This window comes from Triticum urartu, chromosome 4, assembly GCF_003073215.2.
Source record: "Triticum urartu cultivar G1812 chromosome 4, Tu2.1, whole genome shotgun sequence".
NCBI lineage: Eukaryota > Viridiplantae > Streptophyta > Magnoliopsida > Poales > Poaceae > Triticum > Triticum urartu.
The window spans coordinates 607,787,853-607,804,334 of NC_053025.1; the positions used below are offsets into that span (position 1 = coordinate 607,787,853).

Genomic DNA, 16,482 nt, shown 5'->3' on the forward strand with positions numbered 1-16,482 from the left:
TCTTCCATAGGACCATACGCAGAGCCAAAAGACGTGGCTAGCGATGCTACAGCTCCCGTCACATCGGCACAACGCATGGGCATCGCTTGACAGGTTTGTTTCATTGGCCGCCGGTGGAAATATGTCCCGGAAAATGCCAGCACGGGCGGGCGGGTTGCCCGCAATAATCTACACACACACCTACCCAACCGTGGATTAGTCGTCGCTGTTGCATCATGGTCCCGTGATCCCCAGCATACGAGACAGTATAATATCTTTTGATCCCTATTGCTACGTGTGTGTTGTGTGTGTACCATCGGTAATTTCACCCGCGCAGGGTATTTTGTACTACTTCCGTTTCAAATATTTAAAGTTTTATTAGGTTTGTCTTAAGTCAAACTTCCTTAAATTTGGCCGAGTTAATAGAAAAAGTTACTAAGCTAGATCCACAACATCAAATATATATGGTACGAAAATATACTATATGATGACGAATCCAATAAAAGTGATTTGGTGATGTGGGGAGAGGGAGTCTGATGAACGGAGACCGGAGAGCGCGACGACTACAATTCAACCAAGGAAGAGGAGTGGCGGCAGCGATATAGTTTGGGGACAAGAATCACTCAACTCACCCTGAGTCCTATAATCCGCTACTCGCCCATGAGGGCCTTAATTAGGCAGTCTCGAACATGACCCTAAACCGTGCCCCCCTATACAGTTTACTGGGGCAAGGAAAAAAGCATGCTACTACTGAGCCTACCTCTAAAGTAGGGAGGTACCCGAAAAAATCACTCCAAGCCTCTTCTTTCAAAGGTGAAAGGAAGGCCACTTTTCATTTATTTCATGCGCTCAAAGACTTTTCATCCTCCCACCCCGCATAAGCCATCGTCCCTCCGCCATGCTGACGCAAGCATTGTTGAAATCACCCTCGTGTCCTTGCCACCGCGCCTTGCACCTCTGCCGCCCTACGCATCTCCTCTCCACCTCCTCGTGTCCCCTCTCGCATTTGGATGCTTCGTTGGAAACCCTAAAAAGGGACATGCCACACGCCCAATCGTCAGCTCTACTATCTGGCCCTCCTCCGGGTAGTCATGTTCCGCTCCCCGTAGGTCGTCCGCCACGTCGACGCCCCCTCATGTATTTGTTTGTAGGACGTCGGAGACCTCCTCCACTTAGGGCAGAGGGCAATCCAACTACAACGCTACTCATCGATGAGCTTCTCCAACCTGCCTCCACCGAGATCCTATCGCCGAGGCGTCGCACAACCGAGGTGAGTCCCGCCTCCCCCCTCTTGTCTTACGAGCACGAAAAGGATGTTTTCTATTCTGAACAAATGTAGGTCTTCTTATGTTGGACCGTGAAATTGAATTATTTTGTAGGATGGATAAATGTGGGTCAATTTTGTATTTTAAGCTATGAATAAATATGTATACAAATATGAAATTGGTGGAGAACATGTATACAAATATTTACGGGCTAAAAATAGGGCATGTTGCTAGAGTTGGAGGAATTTTTTAGATTAGGTATTGGGGTTAGCCCCAAAAGGATTTCTAGGGGCTACTACTAGAGATGTTATTAACTGCACTTAATACTTAATAGTGTGGTCGGACTCAAGCAGCCATCAATAGTACTTCCTCCGTAAAAAAAATATAAGATCACTTAGATTACTACTTTAATGATCTAAACGTTCTTATATTTTCTTACAGAAGGAGTATTAGCAACATTGAGGAGGAGAAGAGAACACCCATCCGTGGTAACCTATGTAACACCAATGATGGCTTAAAATTAGGTCCATTGGTACGCATAAATGTTAAGCCAACACCAGTGATATTTTAGGGTTAGAATTGAACTATAAAGTCATCGGTGACTGTTCATTGGCTTTCCATCATCCCTCGGTACTACAAGTGACAAGTGGTCAAAGACCAGCCAATGTTCATAACAAATCAAAGATTGGATGGCTACGGGAGCAATGGTACTCATACCCCATCAGGGCCTCTTTGATTCGTAGGATTTTGAAAACATAGGAATAGGAAAAAGTGTAGGGTTGGAGTGGCATGCCCATTTGAATCCTATAGAATTAGCAATGATTGTTTGATGCCACGGGAAAAACAAAGGAATTGTAAAAAGAGGTTCGAGTGGATGTTAAATTTCCTATGAAATGTAGTACAGAAGATTCCATAGGAAAAATTCCTATGGGATCCAATCCTATGAATCAAAGGACCAACATAGGAAAAAATCCTAAGAATTTCAATCCTCCAGAAATCCTATAAAATTCCTTTGAATCAAAGAAGCCCTCAAAGTTCAAATTCTAAATTTAACGCTTAGATATTTTATTAGTCTGGACTATTTTTATAGTGGACGCGCACGTGGTGACTTAATTAATCTTGAGGCTCCACAACTTTAATCTACCCTTTCGTAAACACTGAGTGAGTGTGTGGGGGGTGGTGGTGCAACACATGTTTAACAAGCCAACGCATGTGTTGGCTTCCACGGGTGCAGGTTTAGCTCATGATGAACACCGTGAAAGGTTCACAAGCCACCCTGATGATGTAATCAGTGTGTTGACAGGCGATCTGGCCGTGTCGTAATGGAATACAAATATTTCATTTCCAAAAAAAAGAAAAAAAAGATATTAGACAGATCAACCGTAAATACTGGTGCTGTCACTAGCTCCGTGAGGTGCCTGTTGTAGTAGCAGGCACCGCGTTGAATTGCTTGCAGTCGCTGAACGATGAGCCGTGCGGATCCGGCAACTCGACCTGCCGGCGGTGGTAGATGAACCTAACATGATTGATGAGCTAGCTAGGCACGACAGTTAGTAAGTACACGAATGCAATTATTATGAACTAACGATGCGTGGTACTTGATTCTAGGACCAGCTATATCCTAGCGGCGGTAGTGCATTTTATTCGCCAAAAAAAAGGTAGTACATTTGCAAGATTCTCTTCAAATTAACTAACCAGTGAATGAATGCAGAATGGCTAAAAACTGAACAAGCTAGCAAATAACTTAGTATAAAAAATATTTATGTGGTTAAAAATGTGTTACTACCTCTGTCTCGGTGTATAAGTCATTTACGTAGTTCTGGGTCGACAATTTAACTATCTAAATATATATTATATGTGACAAAAATATATATTTAAAAACTACATTCATGTAGAAATCTAGTGATATATTTCTCATGACGAATAACATATATTTAATTACTCAAATCGATGACCTAGAACTACGTGAATGACTTATACTCCCTCCATTCCACAATGTAGTGCTTCCTCTATCCCCGTGCTTCAATTTTGACCGTAAATTTAACTACCAAGACCGATTGCGGCGGGAGCAAAAATTATATCAGTGAATTCGTATTCGATATTCGAAATAAGTTTTCAATTATATAATTTTTTCGCAGTTGGTCTCGTTGGTTAAATTTATGGTCCAAGTTGAACCTCGGAAAGCGCGGGCGCACTATATTTTGGAATGGAGGGAGTACAACAAGACGAAGGGAGTAGCAAAATTTAAAAAAAATCATATAATTTAAAAAGTGCTCACATGTTTAAAAAAATATTACTTTAATTTAAAAAGCATGCAAGCTTTTACAAATTTGCTTATGTCAATTTAAAAACAATTCACGTATGTAAAAAAAGTGTTCACATATTTTGAAAAATTGTGCACATCTTTTAAGAAATATTCATGTAACTAAATAAATACCTATTCTAAAAGGATGTTTTGTGTTTACAAAAAACACAGGCATACTACACTCAAAAAGAATTTCCGCGGATTGGTTCCGATATATTTACATGTAAACATAAAAATGAAAGTGGTAAACCAGGAAACATAAAAAGAAAAACAGAATGAAACAAAAAAAGAAAAAAGAAAACCCCCAAAAAAAAGTAGAAACAAAGAGCCAAAAATAAAAGAAAACTGCCGAAGCGCCCCTGCGGCTGGTCTTCTTAGGGTTGAGAGATGAGCATTTTTCTGGCTAGCATGTAATGGAATAAGTAGATACAGTATATATTTTAATTATAGAGCATTTTACAGGTATGGCAACAAATACTCTATAGTCTATCTCTCCATCCCCACAGGGAGTATATATGTAGAATTAAACAACTCTATAAGTAACAAACGATTGCAAAATCCATCAACCAATTGATGGATCAAACTTGTTTTTCCGCTCGAATGCAGGCGCCCGGCACGGTCCACTTGGCCCGGTGCCTCTCCCATGGCGGCATCCTGGTATAGTTCCTCCAATCATTCAACACGCCCTTCAAGTCCCTGATCTTGTTCCCAATCCCCACGCAGCAGTTCGCGTGCATGGTGACGATCTTCCCCAAATCCTTCCCGTAGCTGCAGAACCCGCCGACGTAGGCCGGGTTCAGGTATTGCACCCGGAGCCCGAGCTCCGCCACCATCTGCTTCTTCATCATGTTGAACACCGGCTGCTCGTTGGCGCCGGGGTACTTGCCCCTACCACCGTGCCATAGCTTCGTCATGGCGATGGTCCGCGCGTTGGGCTTCACGTGGAAGAAGCCCGTGTTGGGGAAGTTGCCCAGGTTGTCGGGGTCGCCGAAGTAGACGTCGCTGGACACGGTCATGTCGGCGTACGCCGTGACGTGCTTGAACGGGTCACGCAGCCACACGATGTCGACGTCGGTGAAGAGGAAGCCGTAGCCGAGCTCCAGGATGCGGCGCTGCAGCTTCAGCTTGCTCCACACCAGCTCCAGGTAGTCCTTGGAGAGGAAGTACTTGTGGGCGGCGAAGTCGATGTTGATCCCCGGGATGGTGTAGTGGTAGCAGTGCTGGTGCACGGCGAGGCACCGCGCGTGGGCGCCGGGGTCCATGGCCACGACCAGCACGTGTGGGAGGAGGCGCGCCGTGCCGTCGCCGATGCGGAAGCTCTCCAGGAACAGGTCCAGCAGGGAGCCCGGCGCCGCCCAGGCCTGGTTCACGCACGTGATGATCACCGTACGGTCATCCGTCGCCGCCCGCGCCACCGCCGAAGCCAGCCCCCGGAACTCCGCCGGCTCCTCCTTGTCTCCCTGACACATGGCATGCATATAGTATGATCCATCAGCATTTTTTTAGTACTCCACGCAGAAGAAAATTAAAGCATTTTTTTGAGTACTATTTTAGGCACCTGTTATTGGTCAATTTTTCCGCTATTAATTCTACAAGGAATTAAAAGGATCTGTAACTGACAACAGCATTGACGGACTCGTGACAAGATATATCAACAAAGAATCTTGGTTGTTTAATTCAGTGGCCATTCGTGGCAACGCGTGAGTGGCTGGTCAATTATTTTGTAACTGCTACTGCAAGAAAGTAGTATTGCCGTTGAACCGAAGCCCCCTAAATTTGCTCATGGGCAAAAAGCAGATTAACTTGTACAAAACTCGATCGCAAACTGACCTTTTCTTCATGCCGATGCGTGCTGGGAAGATGACTTAGAGCAGCAGCAGCAGTGGAGGTAGAACTGGGCTTTGTGATTGTCGTGGCGTTCGCCGGACGACGGCGATGATCGTCGTCTCGGGCAGCACTACCGGCGATGGACGGCGACGGATGATGAAGAACGGCACGCGCTGCCGTCCCGTTGCGGCGGTGGTGCTGGTCGTCGGATGATGATCTCAAGCCGGAGAAGTGGGCCGGCGTCCTGGCGCGGCTGAGGCCCGCGGCCGGCGCCCGGTACTGGACGATCATGACGACGGTGAGCGCGGCGGCGGCGCCGAGGACGAAGGAGGCCACCTGCCGCGCCGTGGCCTCCGCGACGACCACCTTCCCCATATCGATCGCCGGCTGGCTAACTGATCGAGTAGCACCAGCGAAGTAGACTGATCATGTACTCAGCCCATGTATATGCATGAATAATGAGTGATGAATGAGTATATGATATGCAGATATGGTGATGGGATTAGCTTAGCAGGGTCAGGGAGGAGGGACTAAATGGAATGTATGAGAGGTGCTGCGGGCCGTTTAATAGACGGCTCCGGCCATCCCGGCGGTCCCTTGGGCTTGGGAAACCGACGGCGACGCGGTAGCCGCTGCCACCGTAAAATCGGCTCGAGTCGTTGCCTCTGCTAGGCTGCTCGGCAAGATTTCTTCTATTCAATCACTACTACTACTACTAACATGAATTTCTTTTTAAAAAAACTACTAACATAGTAACATGCACCTCAATTTGGCACCGTATACTTATATCACACGGGAATAATTAAATTTTAAGAAACAAGGCTAACTTGTCCATATGTACGTACTCCAGTATTAGAAATGAGGAAAAATATAATAGCAATGGAATCATCATAATGTAATGTAATGTAGTATGCCTGATAGTATATAGCAGAGTTCAGGTTGGCCTTTTGTGTGTACTGGACTCGTGGGTCGTGGCATGGATGGAATGTGCACGAGAGTCTGTGCCGGCCGGACCGGGCCGGGGCAGCGCGTGAGCGTCGGGCGCACGCACATGGTGACATGCGTGGGCGACGGATCGACGATTGACCCCTCGGCATCGACCGAGGCGAGCGAGAGTGAGACTAATTCAATGGAGTGCACTGCAATTAGGGTGGCCAACTTTTGGTTGCTAGCGTGCGTGAAGGCGACGTATGTTATGTTGTATCTTAATCGGCTAGGCACGGCGGGCGGGATCGGGCGCCAGGTGTGCGCCCGGATTAGCTGTGAGGTCTCCGTTGCACGCACTGTTCTATCTTCTACCTCCCCACCCTTCTGCCCTGCCCTGCCCTCCGCTCTAGCTGCTCCATTAATTCGCCCCACACGTAGTATAGACGCATACGTCCCGATCAATTCCTTCTCCGCGATTAACCCGGCTGGCACGTTCAGTTCGTCAACAAAAAACGTTAATCTTTTTGAGATTTATTTATATTGAACGTTACCACTATACATACATGTGTGATTTGACCTCAGAAAGTATGTGTCTGTGAGTAATGGAGCTAATAAGTATGTATGGACTTGTGAAGGAGCTCAAAACTCCTAATTTCATTGGCTGTAAATTGTTGTCGTGTGGTAAAACGGTGAGTCCGACGTGCGCACACTTTCTTGTACAAAAGGAGCAGCACCAAAACCAAAGCGACTAGCTTGTGACACAAGGCGTTGAGGTCGGCCGAGGCAGCCAGGCAGCCAGCCAGCCAGTGTGCCCAGAACAAGGCCGTTATCAAGGGACGGGACCGAAAGCTAGTGCCTTGATGTTCTTCTTTCTTTGTTGAAGCTGACATGCATATAGTGTGCATACCCTACGTACAGACAGACATACATATATACATGCCCGTGCAACGCATGGTGGAAAAGAACCATGTCGGCAGGGCACACTCAGGTTGCAACATCAGAAAAACCTCCCTCCAACAAGCGATACGCCACGTATTGAGGATCTTTTACTTCTCAACTATAATTTTGTAAATACTATGAAATAAAACTATTTTTTCTCCTCGCAAAAAACAAAGTGACACACCCAGCTAGCCACGTTGGATTAAGCAACCCTGATGGAGGATCAAGAACGAGCGCCACATACATATGTACCAACTGCTGCTGCATCATGTGCAACATATAGATCAAAGATCAAACTAATCTTTTTCTCTGTAGGTAACTACATCCACTTTGCGTATATATATTCTCGGCCTTTTTCTGCGCTGCGTTGGACTTGTCAGCTGTCTGTGATGCGTTGTGCCGATGGCGACATGCACTGTGCGTTGGTGGCCACGTCCCAGCGACGGACGGACGGAGGCTTCAGAGCTCAGTCGGTCCACATACAGATAGAAGCTTCCTATCCTACCTGTGCTAACTGACCGAGTGCAGTGCTTTACGCCTAGGCTGTTCATACAGTACTGAATGAATGCATGCATGCATGGTTAACTTGCAGAGAATCTTCTTCGTGAACGTACTTCTGATAGGCCCACGACGTGCATCATTAGTTCATAAATGAATTCATGTGCATGCTACTGTCCTAAGCTAGCCAGCTCATCCATCTACAGTTTTTTTTAACACAATACATACGCAAGCGCTTATATATATGCGTATACACTCACACATATAAACATACACACGCACATCCTATCCCTATGAACACCTTCGAGAGATTGAGCCGGTATATCATCTTGAGATTTTACGAAGTCATGTAGGCGCCTCATAGTCGACGGGAACGTCTTCTTCCACTGAACGCGCATCGCAGGAAATCCTGAAATAAATCCAGGTTAAATGCGAGTACCAGGATTTAAACCCTGATGAGCTGGGGTATCATTGTTCACCTAATCATTGAACCACAGGTTGGTTCGCTTTCGCAAGTTATAGTTGATGCTCGTATATAAACCTACCTTTTGTTAGCTGATATCTCTTTCCTTTGCAGTGAGAGGACGTGAATGGTTTTGCTAGAGCATCTATAGCAGGATGCCGCGCTGCCCCGACCTCTCGGCTCCTCGGACGTCTAGGTACGCCGAACGCCGTCCTCCACCGCGGGTTCAATCTGCTACGGAATGGGTATCCGGGCTCCGGCTGGTCCTCGTGCATGGCGCGGATGAGCACACCTGAATCTGAGGCACGGGCAGCTAGCCCGTCGTGAGTAGCAGCAGTTGTGGGAGAGGACGGCAGCGAGGGAGGCGCCGGCAACATGTCGGGCACGCATGAACGCGTCGATGGGCGATCCCGAGGCTGGACTCATCGCGTCGATCCTCCACTACTCCCTCGTGACGGCGGAGATGGATGCGCGGCTGCTCCGCCGCTAAAATGCCAAGGCACTTCGGCTGACCATCGAGTTGTCGGAGCGTGAGGCATCCAAGGAGAGGACGGCCAAGGCGGAGGCGGCCCAAGATGGAGGGAGTAGGAACGCCTGCTCCAGAGACTATCGGGCCAAAGGTGCTCCGACGACGTACTCCGACCTGACGGACAGCTCTAGCTCCGACAACGATGCACCGCTGCACGACGACACGTACTCGGAGGTGCAAAGCAGCACGGGCGATCGCAAGGGGAAGGGGGCGGCGAGGAAATGGTGATTTCATCCGTTCTTTTTTGTTTATCTATGTTTCATTTTTGTTTCCAATCGTTTGTAGTATGAATTTGCACTGTCCGTCAATAAACTTTGATACTTTTGTCCGGCGATGAACTACCCCCGCCCCCACGCTGAAATGACCGACGATGCATACGCACGCCGCAACAGTGGTGACAAGATATTGTTATGCTCAGGATGACGGGACCATGCAGTTCGTAACAGCGACGACTAATCCACGGTTCGGTTGGGTGTATGTGTTGGCATTTTGCGTGACATGTTCCCACCGTCGGCCAATCAAACAAAGCTGTCAAGCGATGCCCCATGCCTTGTGCCGATTTGACCCGCGTCTTGGCTTAATTTGCGTGTGGAAGCTTGGCATGCAGCATGGGGGTGGGGGTACTAACTGAATGCGCCACAGTGCTTTGGCTACGTTCATGATTGATCGGTCCCTCTGCTTCTGGGTCTGCAGAGACTCCAGCATGGGAACTAATGTAGTGCTGGGCTAGTCTAGCAGCTGCCCTGGAAGTAACAGTGTGTGTACCTCATTCGCTTGCTAGCTCATATTAGCTCATCTACCACCGATTTTGTTGCCTGATCTGTGGTACGGTTCCTTCCCCGATTGGACTGTGGCAGCTACTTACCTGCTAAAGATATCGTAAGTGGTTCAGCACTTCAGCTACCTGCTAACGAGATCCTGAATACACTAGTTTTTTGTTCTGAGGCTAGAAACTTACATGCATGCATGCTCACTTAACCTGAATGACAGAGAGAATGAAATCGCTCATGTGTCATTAGAACAACCTGATCATGGCGTATTTACGTGAGAAGATCTGTGGCTCAACCGCCACGATCAATTCCCTCGGCCTAGCTAAACTCCAACTCTTAACAACATCAGCTTGTTGTTAGGTGCACGATCGCTATCTCTTCCACGTACGATATGCTAGTACAAGTACTTGGTTGGTTAGTCAGTATCGTCACTGTACTTAATCAATTGTTTACATCGATCGACCTGTTGTGACGTGCCCAAATCAGTCCCCCGCGACGGCGACGTGTCCACGAGTTTCTCAGTTGCTGAAAACCACCTACTCCAGAATTTGGAGCCCAGGAATTTCCAGGTACTAGCACAGTGAGGAAATTAACTGATCGATAATTAATCAATCTTGCCATGCATGCGTGCCCCTATTTATTCTCGTGATATCGCGTTCACGAAAGAGTGGCGTACCATGGACATATACATGCTTGTTCATTATCAAATGAGATGAGTACGGCAGCTCTAGGTCCGGTATGGTGAGCTTTCATCCCTTCTCTGGATAGTGGTAACGGAAACAACTGGTGAGTGATGACTGCCTGACTGTGACTGGTGATGATCCATAATCACGGGACGAAGAGATGTACGTTCGCACAGATGCCTGCCCGCTACCTGGGTGGGTGGCAACCAATTCAATCCAAACTGAATACCACTACTATCCATTTTGGTTTCTGATTTCTTCTTCTCTTCGGATTTGCATAGCGATCCATATTTAAAGATGCTCAAAGCTCCCAAAAAAAGCAGTGCCCAAAGCTGTGCGGCAATTCAAATTTAAGAATGCTCCAAGTTCTATAGAATAGCATCCATGGTGTTGGTATATTCTTATTCGATTTTCTTTCTTAGAACCGACATGATTTATTCATCAATAGAAGAGTGAAACCTGCGTCAGCGTTTTTCTTAAAAGGAGGCAAAAGATTTACATCATCCATTAATTTAATTAAAAGAAGAGAATTGTTAGGTAATTAACGAAAAGCGAGCGAAAACTGTCACAAATTGCCGAGTGGCTCACATAAGATACCTCATGCACAACACTAAGTGGAAGGCCTTGTCGAGGTAACACATCGATGTCAACGTCATCACTTCTCCCCGAGCAAGCGCTATCACCACCCGTCCCATTCCCATGAGCAAGCGACTCCAAATTCGCCATAGTCCATCACCAACTTACTCCACACTATAAAGGCCATGCTGAGTCACATGATGGTCCATGCCAAAGACTCGGCCATTGAAAATCCGTCGGAGAGCTGTAAAGGGAACTATGCAAGGCTGACGCCACTGGAAATCATCGAACAATTCACCTGTTGTTGTCATCGTCGCCATTGGGACCCCACCACCACAGCTCCGACTTCACAACAATAAACAACATGAGGAAATCCCGCGGGCATGCTGGAGAATACTCAACTACCTCTACCCTTGTCGCGACCCCGACAACTCTCACCCCTGTTGAGGTTGTCATAGGAGCCCCGATGCCAACAGTCGTCTTCCACCAGTCCTGTTTCCCGATTCTTAGATCCAAAGACGACGCCCAAGGAGGAATACAATGCCATAGCGTCATCATCGTATGATCACACGGATCTAGGGTTTCCCTGAAGCTGCGAATGTTGTAGCATGGAGTATCACCTCGATGGTGTCAACAATAAGGAAACATCGCTCGAAAGTGTTAACAGCACTGGCTCCGGACACGACCGAGGACAATACTTTCTACCGGATGTATCTCCCAAACCACACAGACCACACATCAGCATACCCACCAACGAGGCCCTGCCGCCAAATCCTATCGGATCAAGCCCTCCCCCCAACTCCTCACCAGGCAGCTGCTTAGGTAAAGCCGACGAACGGCCACTCTATTGTCACTTGCCGACTGCACGCCGGCACATGAACCACGCCACCGATGACCTCAACTCGTTCAGATCCGCGGGCACTGCACCCTGCCCCGGCCACGGCTGAGCACTACCGAGCCGCCCGCACTCGTGCCCGATGTCCCTGGCCAGAACTCAGGGTAGGCAGAAAAAAAAACGACCAAAAAACGCACCGAAGAAACCTGAAACCGATCGAACTTCAGTTTGACGCTGAATTATGAAAAACTGAATTTAATAATTCAGTGATATCGGTTTGCATCCTCGTCACACTGTCTTGACGGTAAACACCGAACTGCAGGCTGAAGAAGCGAGCGAGTGAGGCCGGAAGCCCAGCAAGCAAGTGGCTCAACAGGCCGACACACATCGTACTGGATCGTACTGCCCCGAGCCCCTCCCAGATTCCCCCAATGGCCCAATCGTAAAACCTAGCTGCCGCCCCTGATTTTCCCACACACGACTCATCTCTCCCTCTCTCTTGCTTGTGCGCCGCCACAAGCCTCCGGCCGCGGCTCGCCGGCCTCCTGCCGTCGGTGCCCTCCCTCGACAACGCCGGCCGCCGCCCTCGGTGAGCTCCTCTTTTACTTTCGTGCATCTTTTTTTTTTGACCGATTTTACTCTCTTTTTTTTAGGGTAGACCGATTTTACTCGTGCGTGTGCTGGCTGCCGCTGCTCTCTTTTTTTTGAGCGGGCTGCCGCTGCTCGAGCTCCCTCTTTTAGGCTCAAATGGGCCGGCCGCTAAGAGCCCTACAAGAAACCCAGGTGCCGCTAATGGGCCCAGGCGCTAATCCACCCGGGATGTCGACCCAATCTCAAACCCTCTTCTCTTCTTCCTCCCCAATCCACCGCTCTGCTCTTGTCCCCCGCGGCTCCTCCTCCTCCTCCCCTCCTCAGGTGCGAATCCTCTCCTCTCCTCTCTTCCCCGCAGATTCCCGCGGCAAATGGCTTCAGCTCCTCTCTGTTTTGCTCCAGACCTCGGGGCAGCTTTCTCGGCGGCCGGCGGGCAGACATGGGCGGCGGCGGCGGGGAAGACAAGCCCTTCAATTTCCTCCAGATCCTCTGCGGTGCGTCGCCTCCTCCTACTCCTCCTCCAGCGGCTGCAGTACAAGCTCGCCCCGCTTTCTGCAGCCTTCCTCGCAGTCACGGATGAAGGGGACTCATTATGCGTGCTGTTTTTTTCTTTCCTGCTCGCCTGCAGAGGGCGTCATAGCCGGAGGCGCCGCCGGGGTCGTGGTGGAGACGGCGCTCTACCCCATCGACACCATCAAGACCAGGCTTCAGGTCAGCCGCCTCTTACATAATCGAGTATTTGGTCTCAAGATGTGCAGTTCAGTCTCCGATTTTGCTTGTTGGCAATGCAATGGCCAGTCAATCAGACCCCAGAGCCTGCTCCCAACCAACGGGCTATTTTACACTCAATTCCCAACAGTTAGTACGTACTTGCTTAAGGATGCCATTGTCTGACGGCCCGTCATATGTTGTACTACCTGCACTGGTTGCCATGTCTGAACCTGGCACAAATCTCTGCTCCCAATATCGCGAAACCACAAAAAACGAAAACTAGCAAGGTTGAATGGGACATGCCGCGACATTCAATCACCGTATTCAGATTCAAAGCGAAAGATGACGAGTGTAACCTAACTGTGGTGTTGGAAATTTGTTGCGGCGTGGTTGGGGCCTGCGATGGAGGAATAAGGGCTTGGATGCGCTTGCTGCCATTGCTCGTTCCTCTTCTTGCAAAAGGACTTGAATTTGGGCAGATTAACACTCTGAATCCACCCATCAACGTCCACAGTTGCAGGGTAATTGATCCAGTATCACCCTACACATGTTAGACAGTAGCAAATATGACCCAAACAATAACAGGTGCAACCTTACAATTAAGAATAAAAAGGTGCTTCAGACTTGCTTGGATTCTGAAATCTGAACTATCAGCTTCAAAGCTGATTTCTATCTCCCCGCCAATATAACACTTCATTGTTTTCGTCTATAAAAAGGCTTCGAAGATTCTTATGGCCTATGCACCTTTCAAATAATTATGACAAAAACGATAATGTGTTAAATTGGCGGGGAGATAGAATACTTTAGTAGTCTACTAGTAATTCAGTTCCGGTTGACCTTGTAAAACAGTGTGCAGGGCATTTCTCTATTGCCATATATAATACACACTCGATTATGCAAGGGTTACACGGCTAACATGAATGTTTGCTACTATTGTCCAAGTGCTCACTCACTAACTAATAAAACTATGCCCTTCATTTATAGTGTCAGTATAATTTTTTCTTGTTCACTATTTAGTCTCGCTATGAGAAGTCTTATTCTTTTCTAAATGTTAATGGCTTACAGGTAATGGACAATTCCAGCACACATATTTTGTCTGACTTCCTTTTTTATATCTGCAGGCTGCTCGAGCTGGAAGTCAAATTCAATGGAAAGGCCTGTATTCCGGATTGGGTGGAAATCTTGTCGGTGTTCTCCCGTGAGTCTACATCATGTTAAACAGTTACAGTAGTATATCATTCTCTTCACATTGCACCACAACTTCTCATAAATTGTGCGTATCCATTGTTCATGAGATGAAATTACTGCCATAATTGCTTCCAGTATATACTGTTGTCATTTTCTTGAGCTGCTTTGTAAATTATTGCAGGGCTTCTGCTCTGTTTGTGGGAATATACGAACCAACTAAACGGAAGCTACTGGACATGTTTCCTGAAAATTTGAGTGCTGTTGCTCATCTTGTAAGTCCATACACACTTTATGTTGCACTAGCTGATTGCTGTAGGCACTCTCTTTTTCACTTTGTAATGTTTGCACTAGCAAGCTTGTCGACGGCCCTTATAATGCATTCTTACTCCCTTAAGCATGTTGCTTTATGCCAGCCTTTTTTTTTTCTGAATGAGGATGCTACAGACTGCAGGTGCTGTTGGAGGGTTGGGTGCTTCTCTCATTCGTGTCCCCACAGAGGTCAGTATCTTTTTTGTTTTTCTATTTTCTGTTCATTAAGTGTTGTTTGTCATAAGAAATTGATTGCTTTGCATTCAGGTGGTCAAACAAAGGATGCAAACTGGTCAGTTCAGGACTGCGCCTGATGCTGTTCGTCTCATAGTTGCCAAGGAAGGATTTAGAGGTCTTTTTGCTGTATGTATCTTCTGAGCTCTTAGTTGGTGAACAATCTATTGACCAATATTAGATTTAAGTTTTCCTTGCTATTTCATGTATCAGGAGAAATATAATTATTTGAATCCATTCATTTTTCCCTAAAGTATGTATGGACAATTATTAATTTGGTTGTTAAGAAAATGCGGTCACATGATACATATCATCATCTTATCCATTCTAACACTAGATTATTTTTGTTTGCAGGGTTATGGTTCATTTTTACTTCGAGATCTTCCATTTGACGCCATTCAATTCTGCATATACGAGCAACTTCGAATTGGTTACAAGCTTATGGTACTTAGTCCAGCACTGCTGATATACTAACCATACCTACTATTCATTCTTAGCTACTCCCATGAACACGTATGCTCTTATTTCTATGCCTGAGAACACTTCCAGTCTTGAATTCTTGATATGGGATTGAGAACTCACACCTTCCTAGATTTTGTACCTTTGATGAACAATGTTCAGTTAAAAATCATGTCATAGATTTGGGGACATGATTGTTTCGTCATAACTGCCATAGATTTTGGACACATTCTGATGCCAGTGACATGATTATCTAAAATGTATATATGCTTTCTGTTTTCATCAAATCCTATCGACATGCATTACAATGTCGCTTGATTAGTGCCCCGTGGAGCAGTAATTTCTGTTAACTGTTCTCCAAATTTATCTTGAACTGAAATTTTCATGGACCTATTCAGGCAAAGAGGGAGCTGAAGGATCCAGAGAATGCACTAATTGGTGCTTTTGCTGGTAAAACCAAATTTCCCAATTTATTTTTTCAAGTTACATTCTTAACTCTTATTGTATTTGCTTTCCCACTTTTCCTGCTCTTATATCCCCCATTGGCCTAAGACTACTATCTTATATCATTTCTGCTAGGTGCGATTACTGGCGCTATAACGACCCCCCTCGATGTTCTGAAGACAAGGTTGATGGTTCAGGTGGATCCTCCCCCCTTTAAATGGAACATTCCACACCAAAATCCGCTTTTACATAATTGAGTACTGACCCACTGGTTCCAACTTCCATTGCAGGGGCAAACGAAGCAATACTCCGGAATCGTAAGCTGTGCTAAGACGATCTTGAGAGAGGAAGGTCCCGGGGCATTCTTGAAGGTATAGAACCACTGATATAGCTTTTATTTGTGTGTGAGAGAAAAGCAGTTTAAACTCTTTAAAAATACCCTATTGGATAATCTAATGCTAAGCACAATGCTTCTTATGATTTTGACGATGCTTGCAGGGCATCGAGCCGCGAGTTCTGTGGATCGGCATCGGCGGGTCCATCTTCTTCGGCGTGCTGGAGAAGACCAAGTCGGTGCTCGCTGAGAGGAGCAGCCGCAAGGCTGCGCTGGTAGAGAAGGACGAGTGAACCAACCAACCCACCAAGCAATTGTGCATCCTATGCTGAACACCACACTATTGCCCTTCACCTGAAGTTTTGCTCCAATTTTATGTGCTGGGCCTTGCGTTTCTTCTTCCAGAACTATAAGTCATACAATCAGTTTCAAGAGTTTGTTTTGACGTCGGCGATGGTTATGATCCTGTATGAGTCCCTGTAAACATTACTCCTTTAATAAAGTTTAGCAGATTGTTCTCCAAAAAAGACTGTCTTTTATCTGAAGAAGGGCCTGCTGTGCCACTCATGTTGATTCTGGATAGTCTTTGTCAATTTTGATCTTTACTCTACCATTC

General features: G+C 46.8%; 2 protein-coding genes across 2 annotated transcripts; one reads left to right on the forward strand and one right to left on the reverse strand.

Moving 5' to 3' along the window:
* Positions 1-3,960: 3,960 nt before the first annotated feature.
* LOC125553155 (uncharacterized protein At4g15970-like) lies at positions 3,961-5,950 on the reverse strand. The gene is made up of 2 exons (XM_048716938.1): positions 5,380-5,950; positions 3,961-5,009 (listed from the first exon to the last, which is right to left on the reverse strand). Exons 1-2 carry the CDS (start codon positions 5,749-5,751, stop codon positions 4,128-4,130), a joined length of 1,254 nt encoding a protein of 417 aa, XP_048572895.1. The 5' UTR covers positions 5,752-5,950; the 3' UTR covers positions 3,961-4,127.
* A 6,403-nt stretch (positions 5,951-12,353) lies between these two features.
* LOC125553156 (S-adenosylmethionine carrier 1, chloroplastic/mitochondrial) lies at positions 12,354-16,393 on the forward strand. The gene is made up of 12 exons (XM_048716939.1): positions 12,354-12,511; positions 12,590-12,681; positions 12,816-12,898; positions 14,020-14,096; positions 14,268-14,358; positions 14,531-14,584; positions 14,663-14,758; positions 14,984-15,073; positions 15,487-15,538; positions 15,668-15,729; positions 15,823-15,903; positions 16,031-16,393. Exons 2-12 carry the CDS (start codon positions 12,627-12,629, stop codon positions 16,157-16,159), a joined length of 870 nt encoding a protein of 289 aa, XP_048572896.1. The 5' UTR covers positions 12,354-12,511; positions 12,590-12,626; the 3' UTR covers positions 16,160-16,393.
* The last annotated feature ends 89 nt before the right edge of the window (positions 16,394-16,482 follow it).

What these genes read in the sequence shown, in the direction of transcription:
- LOC125553155 (XM_048716938.1), bottom strand. Translation starts at nt 5,751, where the DNA reads ATGGGGAAGGTGGTCGTCGCGGAGGCCACGGCGCGGCAGGTGGCCTCC. An exon ending in CGCATCGGCATGAAGAAAAG is followed by an intron (nt 5,010 to 5,379) that starts GTCAGTTTGCGA and finishes GCCATGTGTCAG; the next exon opens with GGAGACAAGGAGGAGCCGGC.
- LOC125553156 (XM_048716939.1), top strand. Translation starts at nt 12,627, where the DNA reads ATGGGCGGCGGCGGCGGGGAAGACAAGCCCTTCAATTTCCTCCAGATC. An exon ending in TTTCCTCCAGATCCTCTGCG is followed by an intron (nt 12,682 to 12,815) that starts GTGCGTCGCCTC and finishes GCTCGCCTGCAG; the next exon opens with AGGGCGTCATAGCCGGAGGC. An exon ending in ACTAATTGGTGCTTTTGCTG is followed by an intron (nt 15,539 to 15,667) that starts GTAAAACCAAAT and finishes CATTTCTGCTAG; the next exon opens with GTGCGATTACTGGCGCTATA.